Source organism: Siniperca chuatsi, linkage group LG3 (assembly GCF_020085105.1).
Source record: "Siniperca chuatsi isolate FFG_IHB_CAS linkage group LG3, ASM2008510v1, whole genome shotgun sequence".
NCBI classification, from domain to species: Eukaryota; Metazoa; Chordata; class Actinopteri; order Centrarchiformes; family Sinipercidae; genus Siniperca; species Siniperca chuatsi.
This window is the reverse complement of record NC_058044.1, coordinates 5370305-5385684: the sequence shown is the minus strand read 5'-3', so window position 1 is coordinate 5385684 and position 15380 is coordinate 5370305. Positions and strand designations below refer to the sequence as shown.

At 38.7% G+C, this 15380-nt stretch overlaps 1 protein-coding gene across 4 annotated transcripts in view; it reads left to right on the top strand.

Annotated features, from left to right (window-relative positions):
• Positions 1-14862, top strand: part of LOC122872873 (voltage-dependent T-type calcium channel subunit alpha-1I-like) — a 216761-nt gene extending 201899 nt beyond the window's left edge. For 2 of the 4 annotated variants that reach the window (XM_044188930.1, XM_044188929.1), the window contains exons 34-38: positions 438-578; positions 3128-3262; positions 4484-4658; positions 8072-8286; positions 10864-14862. In XM_044188930.1, coding sequence (XP_044044865.1) covers positions 438-578; positions 3128-3262; positions 4484-4658; positions 8072-8286; positions 10864-11532 — 1335 coding nt within the window. In that variant the 3' untranslated portion in view covers positions 11533-14862. Of the gene's footprint in view, positions 1-437; positions 579-3127; positions 3263-4483; positions 4659-8071; positions 8287-10863 lie in introns of those variants that run through there. The other 2 variants (XM_044188931.1, XM_044188932.1) reach the window with 2 other exon arrangements.
• The last annotated feature ends 518 nt before the right edge of the window (positions 14863-15380 follow it).

The window sequence follows — 15380 nt, the reverse complement described above, 5'->3', positions numbered from 1 at the left end:
TGGTTGCATTGAATTTTAATGGCATAGTTCAAAGGGTGGCTGTGGCTTGGTGGTAGAGTGGATCGTCCACCAATTGGAAGGTTGGCGGTTTGATCCTGGCTACCCCCAGCCCACATGTTGACATGTCCTAGGGCAAGACACTGAGCCCCAAATTTTTCAATACTAATAATAAAAGAGAAGAAAAACAAAGAAACAAAGTTTGTTTCAGAAGCAGCCTTACAATATGTATCTGACTTTACTGCTTTAATTGGATTAACAATTATGATATGCATCCATACCACGTTATAGCTGTCTGCCATAAATGTATGGTATCTTCTCTGGAGTTCTAATGAAACATACTGTTCTATTCTTTGTTTCTTTGTACCGATTACAAATAGACCAAAGGGTCAATACTGTGTGTGTGTGTGTGTGTGTGTGTGTGTGTGTGTGTGTTGCAGGAGAGCCAGTGGCTGGACAGTGTATCTCTGCTGATTAAGGACTCATTGGAAGGGGACATGATTGACAACCTCTCTGGTTCAGTTTTCCACCACTACTGCTCTCCTCCTGTCTGCAAGGACTGTAAGGGCCACCCACAAGAGGTTAGTGGGGTCGTACACACATTCACACATACTTGTTTTTAGTCATGTAGACATGTTAACAGAGGCTTTTTTCTCTCAACGAGCACCACATGCATCAGGGGCAGCAGCTTCATTCAGCCGCGCAGGGGAAACATTCCAAATTGGGAGTAAAAGTTTACAAAAAAAAAAGATTTCCTAAATATTGCCAATATTGTGTAAAACTGAAAAAAATACAATACTTTAGAAGTACATTTTGGTAAACTGGGGTACATAATTGTACTTTTGTACTGGTATTGTACTGGTAAAATGACTAACTTGAAAGACAAAGGGTACTCTAATGTATTTGTATAGGGTTCTGCCCCAGTGACAAGCTTTTGTACTCCAAAAGAGGCACGTTTTATACTCCCCAATATACACTAGTGCTCTAATGTTTTGTGCAGTTCAGGATCAAACCAGTTAGATTCTTCACACAAACCATGTCTCCAGAAATAAACAAATCCAGTGTGTTTCTATGTAAAATACAGAGAGAGAAAAAGAAAGATGTGTCTATCCCATAAATGTATGTGGCTATACCATATCACATCAGCCATGGTGTGTGAGAGTGAGTAGAACAATTCTAACATGATTAAATCTCATAAATGTGTGGAGCTCTACCAATCCACATAGCAACAGTGTGTGATATCTATTTACATATTTGCGTATCTATCCCCAGACAGAAAGCCAATATACTCAAAAGATGCAACACATAAATATCAAGAGCTATAAATAATCTTACACATGTTCCAAAGCTGTGGAATTTCTTGTATTTATTTAACATACCAACTTATTCATTGTTGTTCTGGGGTCGGAATACCAGCATAACAGCTGTTCTACTTCTGTTTAGATTTGTTGTCTGAGCAATGTGATACTCATGCTGTGATCATTTCAGCTCCGTAATGATTAAAATCCCCCCAAAAATATTAAAATAAGTTCTTATACTATAAGCTGTCATGATTTCAAAATGTAGTTTACAGCAAAAAACCTTCTTGTTGGAGTTGCTTTGCATTATATTGAAATCAATGCTATATGGTCAGTATTGTAATAGTATTTTCATAGCTGTGGCATTGCTGTGCTTTTTGAGTAAATTGCAAAAAAAATAAATTTCTGTGCGCAATGTCCTTGTCTTCAATGACAATGTGCAATATGTGTGCTACCCTCATCCACAAACGTTTCAATCATGACAGTATTGAGTGGAAGTTGCTAGCTGACGAAATAAAATTTATATCCATGAAAGTTATCGAAAGAGATAGGGCTTCATGATATATGCACTTGAAATGTGCATTTTATAATCAGATCATCCTGATTTGCACTTAATTTCATTTAAAATAAAATCAGATACAGGTAATACCCAGATTTTATTTGGTATAAAGATAGAAATAGCTATATCCAATATTGAGGGGCGTAGCTGTCAAAATTCGCACCATATTGTTTTCTGTAGCGGGTAAGAATGTTCAGACATTTCCTCTGCCTTGTGCAATCATGCAGTGTCTCTCTCAAAGGTCCAACCATACATTTCACCACCAAATGATTTACGCTCCTGGTTGCTCACCAGGTGCATTCACTCATGACGCACACAGACATGTGAAAACATTACTCACATATGAGAACTAAAACCAATTTCAGCTCAGAGCACAAGCGATTCCATGATTTCAACCTGAAATATGTGCAGATTGCATATTACATTCTGTAGCTGTGTAGTTGTGTGTGTGTGTGTGTGTGTGTGTGTGTGTGTGTGTGTGTGTCATATATGAGTCAGAGCAGCTTACTGTCGATGTATCTTAGATATTAGAATGCATGTTAAAAAGTGTGACCTAACTGGGTAGCTCTTGTGCTTCTGGCATTAAATTGCTATCTAAGTACATACAGTATAATCACTACTTCACCTAGGACCTCTAGCGGGATATTTAAGGTTCTCTCTGTGCAAATAAAAGGTATTGACATGCATGGTGGTTGGCTGGAATGCAAATATGATATAATATTTATAGAACATTGAAACTGATCAGGCAATTGATCATCATTGTGTAACACAATTTTAATTTTTTTTACTTATACAAGCCATTTTCTTACAGAATTTTTTGTCTGATTTATCAAATCTGATTATGTTGCTGTATATCAAACCTGTTTCGATATCAATCACTTTGTGAAAAACATTCATTTTCCTTTAAAACTGTCTGATAGATGTACCACATATATTATTGTTTTAACTTAGTTTCATGTACCTTTTATTCTAAAAAAAAAAAAAAAAGAAACAACTCAAACTGGGTTAAAGTTAGTATGCCATTCTTCTTGAGACATACTTTGATGTTGTGCATTGCAGTTTCTCTGTTTGTAGGACTTAAATTAATAATTGAAGTTTTTTCCCCAATTGCTTTCACTAAATCTAATCATGTGCATCTGTTTTTTGTTTGGACATCACAAACACCACTTCTCCTCTCGTTCTGATTCAGTAGCAAGGTGTCTTGACATCACTACCTGTTGACAAATTATACTGTAGATGCAACGTGACTGGTTACTGTGTATGTGACTGACAGATCCGATTGGCTGAGGTGGAGCAGGCATCTCTGATGTCAGAGCAGCTGTCAGACAAGTCATCGTCTCTGGCGCTGCCTGATGACCTCAGCCTGGATGAACACAGCAGCTACCAGCTGCTGGCAAGAGACAGCAAGGTACTCACACACACATATGGAAACACATATAAACTTACATTCAATGTCATTTCACACTTCTGGATTTTACTCTTACATAAACATGCCACGTGTGCCTGCACACATGTTGCACACCATGAACACACAAACACATCATGCACACATCCACATAGTTGGGGCTTTGGGAAAATTCAATATTATCACGTATTGACTTTAAGTGGAATTCTATTGTAAAAATATGATCATATTGTGCTATTGTTTTACAAAATTCCATTGTCCAAAATAATAATATCAAGCAAACTGTAATAAAAACTTAACACAAGTACTTGTTTAAGTTTAGGTTTACACATGTGAAGAATTTTGTCTACAATGCAAACTGTGGAATACAGTTTAATGATTAAACATCAGTTTTATTATTCTTTATCTGAGTTTGCATAGATTTTGCCATATGGCCCAAAGTATATGGGCATGTCAGTCTACATACTTCTGTATACTTTTAAACAGTTTTATTTAAACCAGCCACTCATTAAGGTTTGTAAGATTAAACCCTGATATGTGTCATAAAAATTATCATTAGATGTAATAATCACACACACACACACACACACACACAAACACACAAACACACAGGTACTTGTCTTTGGGGCTTTGGGGAGTCACAGCACATCTCATCATCACACCCCTTCAATCCTGCTAATCATCATTAATTACTATTTACATGCTTTACTGCCTGATTAAAACGGCTGCATCCCTCCGTGCTCTTGATATTGGCATGCTGGGATACGTGTGTGTGAGCATGTCTTTCATATCTCCATCTTCCCACGAACACGTTCTCAACTCACAGCGGTTCCACCTGGCCTGTTTCATCAGTGTGTCATTGAAGACCAGTTCATTTGATCCAGTTTACAACCAACAACACCTGCCGAGCAATTGGAAGCTTTGAAGCCTGCCGTTACTTTCTTTTTTACCACATCCAGTTTTAATCAGACTTGTATAGATGGATAAAGGAAGGGACATGAAAAGGGAGCTTTTTGAAATTGGAAACAAATTGTACTCAGATTTCCATTATGACAAGGGGAAATGAAAGGCTTCAGTTTGATATCTTGCTCCAGTGAACATCAGTGCACCTGGATATCATGCTTATTCTCTCTGCATCACTTTGTCTCTCCTTCTCTCTCACTCGCTCCTCTTATCTTCAATTTCTCTCTTCCTTCCTTTTCCCATCACACATCACACTCATAGAGGGGCAGCAGTGACTCCCATAGTTCGGAGGAGTTGCCCATCCAGGGGGGCTACAGAGGGCTTTGTCCCTCCAGCTCAGGAAACAAGGAGGGGGTCCAGGAGTTGTTTGAGGTTGGCGTCCATCCTCAGTTGAATACTCCCTCGCTGGAGCAGTCAAGCCCGGCACATTGCACAGGTACCGGAGTACACATGATGGTAGTACAGCATCTAAGATACTGTATTTAGTTAGTACTGTCATCCAGAGTGAATGAATCTCAGTGGCAGGTCCTGAAATCAACAAGTTCTCACACCTAAATAACAAAAAAGTAGATTTTTATTGTACTCCAAAACTACCTATGTGAGTGTTTTGCTTTGCTTCTGTGTTTTTTATGCCCATTCATTCACCCCAAAGTCCTCCATAACAGTTTTGTGGCAGTATAAGAGCATTATTATACTCCATGCTTTGCTACTGAACATAAACATAGTTTTATTGAAGTTGTTTGAACAAATAGCCAATGCTTTTGTTTTTCAGGTATGGAGAATTTATTTAAAACACCCACCAACAGCAGATGCCTGTAAAGTTTGTTTCTGGTGGATAAATGTAGAGGTGTAACACCGACTGGTAACCTTTATACAGTTTAATAACATTCGAATTTTTGTTACAGTTTTGGTCTTTTCCTTTTCTCAATTGCGTTAATGAATGAACACAGATTACGACAAGAAACATAATGGAAAAATTACTTAGTTATAAATTTCTATTGAATATGTTAATGAATTATTTTGCCCATATTCTTGTCCATATTTTTGGAAACAATTCCTCTTTGCTTTTTGACCATTGGCAGGTGAGCCAAACATGTTTGGTTTGCTTTATTGGCAAAATTATATTTGTGAGAAAAAAAAACATACCTTGACTTTGTCAGGGATAGAGTGACAGATAAATTCATGGACATATTTCTATTGTTGTCCCTGGTGTTTACACAGTCCACCAGCTTTAATCAAGATGGAGACAGGCATTCAATGTCTGATATTAAAGTATATTATAAAATAAAAGTCATACAGTAGGAACAAACAATTGATAAAATCTTTTTCAATTAGCAGACAAAGTAAAAAGTATCAAAGACACTAAAAAAGGAAATCAATCATAACTGACAGACAGTTTGAGATGTGAATACAAAGCCAAACATGGTAAATGTTTCTGACCATTAATAGTGCCATGTAGCACTGTTTTTGTGAGAGAATCCCTCGTTTGTATCCCATGCAAACTCACAAGGATGCACATGCGCGCACCAACACAATATACTTTACTGCTGCCAGTTTTAAGCTATTTGACTGATAGGCTTTGTAAATGTTTTTATGAGGATGGAAACATTCAACACCTCAAAGAGACTCACAGTGCGATTTGGTAAGAAACACTGAATGTAAACATTTGTAAAATATGTGTTTCTTTACAAGAAATCAAGAAAAGGTTGGTTTAATATAACAACTCACTGAGGTTGAACACATTTTTAAATACAATAATATGTGCAGTCAAAGTCACTGTAAATCACAAAAACCAACTTAGTTGCCTTTTTGGCGTTTAACATTTGTTAGGTTATTGTTGAGTGACTTGAAAGCTTTTGTCCTACGACATAGATTCCCATTATATAATTTCAATAATAAAAATGTAAATGAGAATCTGAGTATTTTGCCTTTCAGTAAAACCTGCTTTTTGTTCATTTTTCATCCAACAGCAGCAAAATGGTTCAATTGAATTTTTCACATCATCCAATCATATTAAAATAATCCCTCTAAATGTTACCTTTCATCAGCATTCCTTATTATCCTTATCAGTGTTCTTTGTGACCCTCACTGGTATTTAACCACCACGATTTCATTAAGCCATGACTTTGATGTGACATTGATAGTATGGTTTAAATAACGTCTCTGGAGCCGACACAGACACACAAGGATGTGTCTTATATTCCACACAGTTAATTGACTTCCACTGCAATTAAAGCAGTGATAGATGATGCCAGTTGCGACACAGACAGAGATGTTGATGAATGACATGTTATGGTATGCTGATGGCTCACCGACCCCCCGAAATGCAACCAAAATAGATGGAGCGAGGCAAATTAATTTCAATTCAGGGAGACTGTTCAACAGCACACAACATCACAGACTGTTGTAGACACGATGTCACTGAAGACATGGAGGAGTTGTTTACATGGTATGTTTACTGCCAACAAAAAAATATTACTTTGCTCTTTATCTCAGAGACCCATATAAAAGATCGAACTATTGTTTAATTATTAAATTTCCTAAGTGCTTTCAGTTTGGGGATGAAATACTTGCTCTAAAGCTCACCTTTTGTGTTTCTAAAATATGCTAAATTCAGGTAAGGTTAGCACTTTTGATTTGTTTCCCATGAGAGATAGTGAATTTTCTTTTGATATTCTAATCAATCATTTGGTTAGTTTCTCAAACGTTGGAGGTCTTATTTGGAGCAAAATGTTCGAGTTTAAGACTTTCATTCTAAGATGACATCCTTTGTGAGAAAAAAGTTACAGAAATTCATCACTTGTTTTGGTTTTAGTCTTAAAATTGTCTTGATTAACATGAGAAATAATTAGAGCAAGTGTCACTATGTAAAAATAGTAAATATTTTGGGGGCAAAAATATTTAACTGGAGGTACCATATTGGTCCAAATATAAGATAACCCAAATTCTAAGGCGACTTTTAAAATGTAATTTCCCTCTAAGCCTTTCAATGCATTTTCTACTACTCAGTGTCCACTTTCAATAATATGGACATTTTTCCCTTACTGCAGCTTTGTGTCAACTTTTTCAACATTTTTCTTTGAGCGGTAAAAGGGCAATTTTGTGATATTCTGAGTGTGTGCTTCAAAATTTAAATTCTTATCAAAAATGACCCTCAGTGCTAATTCCCTTAACATTACATCCGTGGCTAAGAATCTAAGTCTCCCTATGCCCCAATAACCAAATTTTCTGTTTTATCCTAATTTAACTGAAGAACATTTTGAGCCATCCAATAACTAATTTCTGAAATGCAATTTACAAAATTGCAGACTTGGCTCATATCATCAGGTGAAGCAGAGATATAGAGTTGTGTGTCATCTGCGTAGCATTGAAAACCAATTTCATGTTTGAGGATGATAGAACCTAATGGCAGCATGTACAGACAGAAAAGAATGAGGTCCAGGACCTTGAGGCCCACCACAAGAAATATTTACTCTGTCTCAACAGAACTCAACAAAGTAGTCTCGACTTGTTAGGTAAGACCTGAACCAGTCTAGAACAGTACCCGAGAGAGCCCAACCCATGTTTCTAGCCTTTCTATAAAGAGATCATTGTGGCCTGTATCAAATCATGATACTGTTGAGTAAGTGCGCTGGATCATCTTGCATTGAGCTGCTTAAAAAACATTTGTCACAGGTTTTAGATGAAAGTGTCAAATGTCTAGTGATTGTCTGAATGCTAAACCTTTTTGGAGCCATTTCCACCCTGACTAGAGATGGTTTAGGAAAATGTAAACAATTAAATACACTAAAATAAACAAAAATATGAACATCAGCACTGACAAAGCTGTATTAAACCTTCTCTTTTCAGGTGGAGATGGAGCAAGTTGCAGTGGAGGTGGTGGCAGGTCTTCACCCGTCTTCCACCTACCAGCAGACTTCTTCCACCCAGCTGCCGCAGCTCATCCAGGCAGTCCTGGGAAAGGTGTTAGCCCAGGAGACAGAGGGCTGTCCAGGTTGGCCTCCCCAGCCTCCTGGGCCTCCCTCCGCTCACCCGGAGCCAACAGCAGGCCCCTGAGCTCTCAGGTATTGTGTACAGATGGATGGATAGATAAATAAGGACCTGACATCAGTATCTCTGTGCAACACATCAAAGACATGAAGGAACAGTGTAAACATATAACTAAGAGAACATTCAGTGAACCGAAGTTGTCATGCATCAAAAACACTTCAGGCAGTCAGATGGGATTTGCCAAATGAGGAATAATGTAAAATGAGATTGTGAACACAAATACGGTGATCTGAAAGCTTGATACTGTAACATGCCATAATATATGGCTACACACAGTATCAAAGATACTAATCATTGACAAAAAATATTGATTGAAAATGATTTGATTGCAGTCTGTCTGCAGTAACTGAGCTGCAACATCCTTTTGTCAAAATGTGGCAATAGTACATTTGTTTAGAAAAAAAACACCTGACTGCGGAGTGATATGATTAGATGTAAAACAGCAACTTGTTGTGTGGTCTATTATTCAGAAACTAAAGACTTCAGAATGACTTCAGTAGCTAATCAGCAGTGATTGCGCACAAATCGTTGTATTACCAAATTGTGAACATACACATGACACTTACCACCCTCCATTGATGTCGTACTGTAGTGTGAAACTCCGGAGAAATTATTTAGTTATAATTAAACCTAGGATCTAATTCATATTCAATCTAACACCTCCCCTCTGTTGGCTCCTGCATGAAACAAACAAGAATGAAAAGGCCCTTATTTTAGTTCTTGTTCCTGTGTAACCATGGAGACAGATTTTTCTTTCTTTCTCCTCTACCTGTTTGGTTTGTTTAGCTCGTGCCTGAGTGCCTCTGTGATCCTCAGCTGCTACAGTAAAGCTCTGCGGCACTCAGCTAATTAGCCTGGCCAGCCCTGAGCCTTATACAGACTCTGTGCACACCGTTGTTCTTGGCTCATGCTCTTCACATTCTCTCCTGTCCCCTTTCTTGTATTTCCTTCATCTCTTTACATCTTTCTCTGGTGTTCTTTCTCTCTACACCTCTTCTCTCTATCCTATATCTTTTGGTTCTTTTTCTGACAATCCCTCTATTTCTCCTTTTTCATAATATCTTACTTACTGAGAGCTTGTATACTGAGAGCATGGAAGTCACAGTGCCAGGATTAGAAATAATGCCCATTTCAGTTAAACAAATGCTACATGGGCAAACACAGACCATGTTCAATTGGCATTTACGTCACTCTCCTGTTGCACCTGTTAAGGCAGGACCTTACACCTTGATCATTCCTTGTGGTACATTGAGTTGGGTAAAGAGCATATCTCCACCCATCTCAACCTAAACAGAGGTCTAATCAGCCAGAATAAGCAACATCTGTGTGGGAGTACACAGCCTTGAAGGGCAGTTCAAATAATTTGTCATACTGTATTTTATGGGGGTTTAAGCTAATACACAACTTTGGTTTAAGTCATTTAACTTAATTCAACTAATCCAAGACAGGGCTCGACAGTAACGGTTGCCATTTTGAAAAATTGGCAACAAATTCTTGGCGTTTTCGATTTGGACGTTCGAAATCAAAAGCAGGATCAGCGATTCTGCCAGTATTTTTTTTCTCTCCACCCACGCATACTTACGCGCGTCCTTACAGTCTGGATCCGTCTTCTCTTCACCCACCACGCCATTTACCCACTAACCATCCATTCATCGTCTGGGCCGTCTTATCCCGGGAGCCTGCCACCTCGTCTGGACCGGCGTACAGGAGGTGACGCCGGACTTTCTGGGGCAAATTACAAAGCTGCAACTTTGAAGAGAGGTTTCACTAAATTCTTGGAACTCCAATTCTGCGGAGTAATTGTAGAAACCAAGAAAGTCTCAACTGAGCAGAGAACTTTTGTACTGACACAGACGATAGTCTAACAATGGCTTAGCTGTCAGTGCTGAAAAAAGAAGTTTAAATCGAATTGAATCGTGACCTTAAAATTTAAAGTCAAATCGAATCACGGATTTGGAGAATCGTGACGCCCCTACTTTTTAAAGATATAAAAATAGGGATAGCAAAACGTGCACCCCAAAATAAATACTTTTTAAATATTTGTTGCATTAGTGATATTTAAATATTACTTTTACAGTTGGAACTGGAACTGGAGTGAAAAGTTCAACTAACCCATCAACATCACAAACGAATGCTGATATTTTGTATACCAGGAATTGAGGTTGGACATGTTAACTAATAACACTTAAGAGTCAAATTCTGTAAAGTATCAGATAAAACACAAACTTCGGTTTGGTTACTGTAATAAAGCTTTTAAACATTCTTTTATGTCACATTTTCATTATTAAACCGACATATAACTGCACTGGCAACCGTATTTTCAGTTTCGGCAACCAAAAGCAGATGCCTGGTTGCCAGCCTGGCAACCACTTTTAAAAGTTAGTGTTGATCCCTGCAGGATTTAATTTAAATTGTGCAACACAGATGGATTAACTTTAAACCTGGTTCAACCATTTTAAACAACTAATTAAGATGAATCCTAATCCTTAGTTAAAATTTCCTGTTGGTGCAAACCACCAATAATCTTTTGCCCACTAAAGACTAATTGCTTCCTTTCATTTTCTTTCACCACCTCCCTCCTTTGTGTGCAGCACCCGTCCCACAGTGACTCCTCCCTGGCCACATGCAGTTCAGAGGGCAGCCTGCAGACCACTCTAGAGGAAGGGCTCAGCTTCAGCGTCTCCCCACCTCGAGATCTGGATCTCCCCATGCCTCTCCTCTGCCCCCTCCCCAGCCACCCCTTAGACCCCCAGGGACCGGCCACAGGAGACCAGAGCCACCTTTTACTAAAGAGACGCTGTACTAATTTTACCCTCCAAGCCACCAGGGGGCACCAGAGGAGCCAGAGCAGCTGCGGTGGTGGCAGCACCAGCCTCGGCTGCCCCCGGCAGGACTCCATGGACCCATCAGATGAGGACATGGGCACGGGGGCAGGTGGGGATGGCTGCCGCCAGACCCTCACCAGCGAACACTTGTCAGAAACACTGAACAGCCTCTCACTAACGTCGCTGCTGACCCCAGGTACTCTGGCACCCCCGCTGGTGAAGAAATGTAACAGCACAGGCTCACTGGACCAAACCAATCTATCTGCCCGGAGTAAAGACGGACGCCACTTCTACGGCATAGATGCCCATGGTTACTTGTCCAACCCTTGGACGGAGAGAAGGGCGAGAGTTGAGGAGGAGGAAAGGGATATCAGAGGCTTCAGCATGAAAAGCAGCAGTCGGCCCACAGACACAAGCTCCAGGAGAAATAGATGAAACACTTGTTGCTTCTCTGTAGTGGAACTCTTTAACCATTTGCATTTCTGGACCTTGAACAGAGCAGGGAGAGACTTTTAATACAGTACATGTCCCGTGAACCCGACTCTAAAATTCTATTTTGTCTTTGAACCACCTGTTCTCCTCGTCGGATCTGGCTGCTTGGGATCAGTCATTTCTCAAAAGATTACAGTTGCTTCTGAGTTTTGACGTCCTTCCTTTCTTTTCCACAGTAAATGTGGTTGCTTTTTGAAAGGACTTAACCATAATGACATGGGGCTTAGCCTTTTATCATAACCAGGATTCAGTCTTGACAGATGTGGCAGTCATGGGCTTTATATTTGAGTCATCCTGAAATACAGAATATTTGGATGGCCATTAGAGAGACAGGCCTGAAAATTACAGTGATTGATGAAGATTATTAAGGTGATGTTATTTAAATGAAAGTGCTAAAAAAAATCAATTTCAAAAACAGAACTTGCTTAACCCAACGTGCCCTCAACCTTAGTGCAATAACAGTGTCATCAACATTGTACAGATGGCAAACTCTGAAGCTTCTTTTGAGGAAGAACTGAACTTTGTACAGGGTTGTTTTTTTTTTTTTAATAACCATCGCTAACAGTAGCATCGACCAACCTTTTTTCCTCTTTAGCAGATTCAGTGCGTAACAGAAAATTGAATGCTTGTATATTTTGTGTTCTTTTCAATGTATTGAAGTTGTGTGAATGTAGGCTTGTCTGTCTCCGTATGTGAGAGAGAGGGAGACCAAGACAAGCAAGGAGCCGGGCTAGTCTGAAAATTGACAAAAGGCCTCTTTGAATAGAAGAATGGATATGTGACTGTTGCTGAGAATACACGTGGGTTGTTAGTGGAAGCATTGGCCACTTTCAGAGTGAACTCTGTGCTTTCTACATACCCATGAAAGGGCTAAAATGTATTGAGTGCAGACCTGGGCCCAAAACTATTGGCAAATAATCTTTTGCTACCTAACATACTGTTTAAAAGTGTCTTTAAGTTACATCCATTACTTTCAAAGATTTTTCTGATGCTAATAGTATATACACATGTAAGACATGTGTCACTGAAGTGACCATTGACTTTTAAAACTGTATGTTGGATTTCTCCGAAAACATTTAAAAATTCCTAAAACCTGTATTTAACAGATTTAAACACAAAAAATTGAAATGTTATCATACCCAACACATCAAAAGACTTTCTCAGCATCTGCACCCTCTACTGTTGACTGTTTGACTACAGATCAAAAATATACTTTGCAAAGTAGGTGGTAAACAAAACATTTCAATATAATATGTACATTAAAAGCTTAACAACGTAAGAAGACAGTTTGATGTCATCCCATTTTCCCCGAGTTCTCCCTCTGTACAAAACACCAACAGTGTCTGCTTCAGACAGTTGTTGGTGTCTGATAGTTTAATGTCAGTAGCTTAGTCTGAAAACTTAGAGCTAATAGACACGCTAATAGGTGATGAAGAAAAGAAAGATTTGGTTCCTGTGCTTGGTGGTTCAAAGATGCTATTGAAAAGGTTACATTATCAAACTATTTCAGTGAGTAAATTCTTGTCAGCATGCTAACTATCTACCTAGAACCTTTGAGAATAATCATATCAGTCATTGCTGAAGTTGTGTCAATCATTTTTAGCCATGATAGCAGCATGGCGCTAGGGATGGCATTGGTCCACCACTTTGGTACAGACTGAAATATCTCAACAACTATTGGATGGTTTGCCATGAAATTTTGTACAAATATTCATGGTGTCCAGATGATGAACCCTCATAACTGTGGTGATCCCCTGAATTTTAATATAGGGCCACCGGCAGGTCACAGTTTTCACTTATCTATTGAAATATCTCAAGATCTTCTACATGGATTGGCACAACAATTGCACGGATTTCTCCTTAGCATGAATTGCAATAACTGTTGTGGCATGTGAATGCCAAGCAGCCTCACAGAGCTGCTAGCATGACTGTAGACTCTTAGTCTTGTTTCCTTATCCCAACCTGTTGCCATCACAATATACTGGGCCTTTGAATCAAACTCCACGAGAAAATTCAGGAAATAACTGACCATACAATAATAAAGATACATTCAGTGGCTAACATTAGCTTGATAACTTGTATTTGAACAATGTGCCTATCTTCTGATAGGCTCTGATTTGGTACCAGCAGTCTTGGTGTATTGACAACACAGTGTCAATACACCACCTCTTAAGTTCAGTGATTGTCACTGGTTCAGTCTAGTGTCCACCCAGTGCAGCTCTGTTTATTTGAGTGTATGAAGGAGCACTGACACCAGTTTGAAATAAAAAAAAGCAGACATTGACGTATATAAGTGCACTGCTCTGTGGGACCAGTCTGGAGATTCAGGGTGAACTGAATGACATCAAATTGCCTTTATAACCCTCTGCCATCGTTACATAGCCCAGATTACACTTTAGCAGTTGATAATACACTTGAGGTTGCTCAGCATATGTGTGTGAAACACTGGGTAGGGTTCTTGTAGGTTCCATGTACTGTCAGATTTCCAGGCACTCAGAAGATTGGTTTCTCAGTTTTTGTTTGCTTCATTGAACCCAAAGGATTATTTGACTCAGGTTTGCTTGAGTGTAGCAAGATGTTAGAAAATACACTATGGCAAGCAATGTGGTCCAAATTGGTGTAACTTGTAACTTTTGAGCACTTGTTTGTCAGACATTTTGGCAAATTGTGATGACCCATCATATAATATAGTTGTGTCACAATATTTGAAAGCAGGTAGACCTCAGGTGGACCTATATGCACTCACACACAGCATCAGATATACCACACATTGAAGCACATGCATACAGTACATGTTAAATACACAAGCAGTCACACGTATCATACAAAGATGTCAATGTCAAAACACTGCAGGATGTTTCTGTAGTTGTTTGCGATGAGACAGAAGACACCTCAGTCTTTATCTCTTTCTCTACTTTGTCTTCATTCCCTCCTTATTCTCATTCAATTGTATAATCTCCCTTCCACAGGGAAGCTAGAGTATTAAATGACTATTTACCACCCCCCTCTATTTGAGATATGCAATATGCTACAGTAGATGTACAGTTAGATGTATGAGACTCGTATAGATAGAATATATGGTGAGAGGTCTGGTATGGTGAAAGGTCACTGAAAGGCTAATGTATTTATGTATTCCAGAGTGTTGGAGAGTGTGTTTTCTCTTTTTCCCCTCCATCTTTCCAACCCAATTTTATTTCTCCAAAATGCATGTTTTTTTCCCCTGTTTTCTTAAATGTCATTCTAGTGTCATATAAAAGTGAGATAGCTTTTCAACCTATGACTCCTGAAGTTTTTCTTTCTAAATGAGGGTTGCTACAGTTTCTACTTATTTTTGTTCTTCAAAGTTTAATGTTGGTCTGAGCTCCTTCTTTATTCACAGTACAAAAGCTTAATTTATCTTATTAAGCAATGTCCCTAGTGGAATGGCTGGATGCAAAATATCAAAAATAATTGCTAGCGACATGTTGCTAAATTAAACTGAGCAAAATGAATTATTTAGACTGAGGATTTAGCTTCATTTATTTTTCATGCATTAATCTTCTTGAATGTTATACATTAAGTATAACTTAGCATTACATGTTTTTGCCTTGAAGCAGGTAAGTGTTTTGTTATTTCTGTCCTCTTTCCACAGTTTTTTTAATAAGCTGTATGTATAGAACTCGGCCATCAACTAACTGGCATCCATACAGCTACCCATACAGGCAAGAAAGGTGCTGAGGAAGAAGAGTATTTAAAAAAAACAAAAAACAGTCTTGTCTACTTTGTTTTTCTTGTCTTACATTTTTACTGTT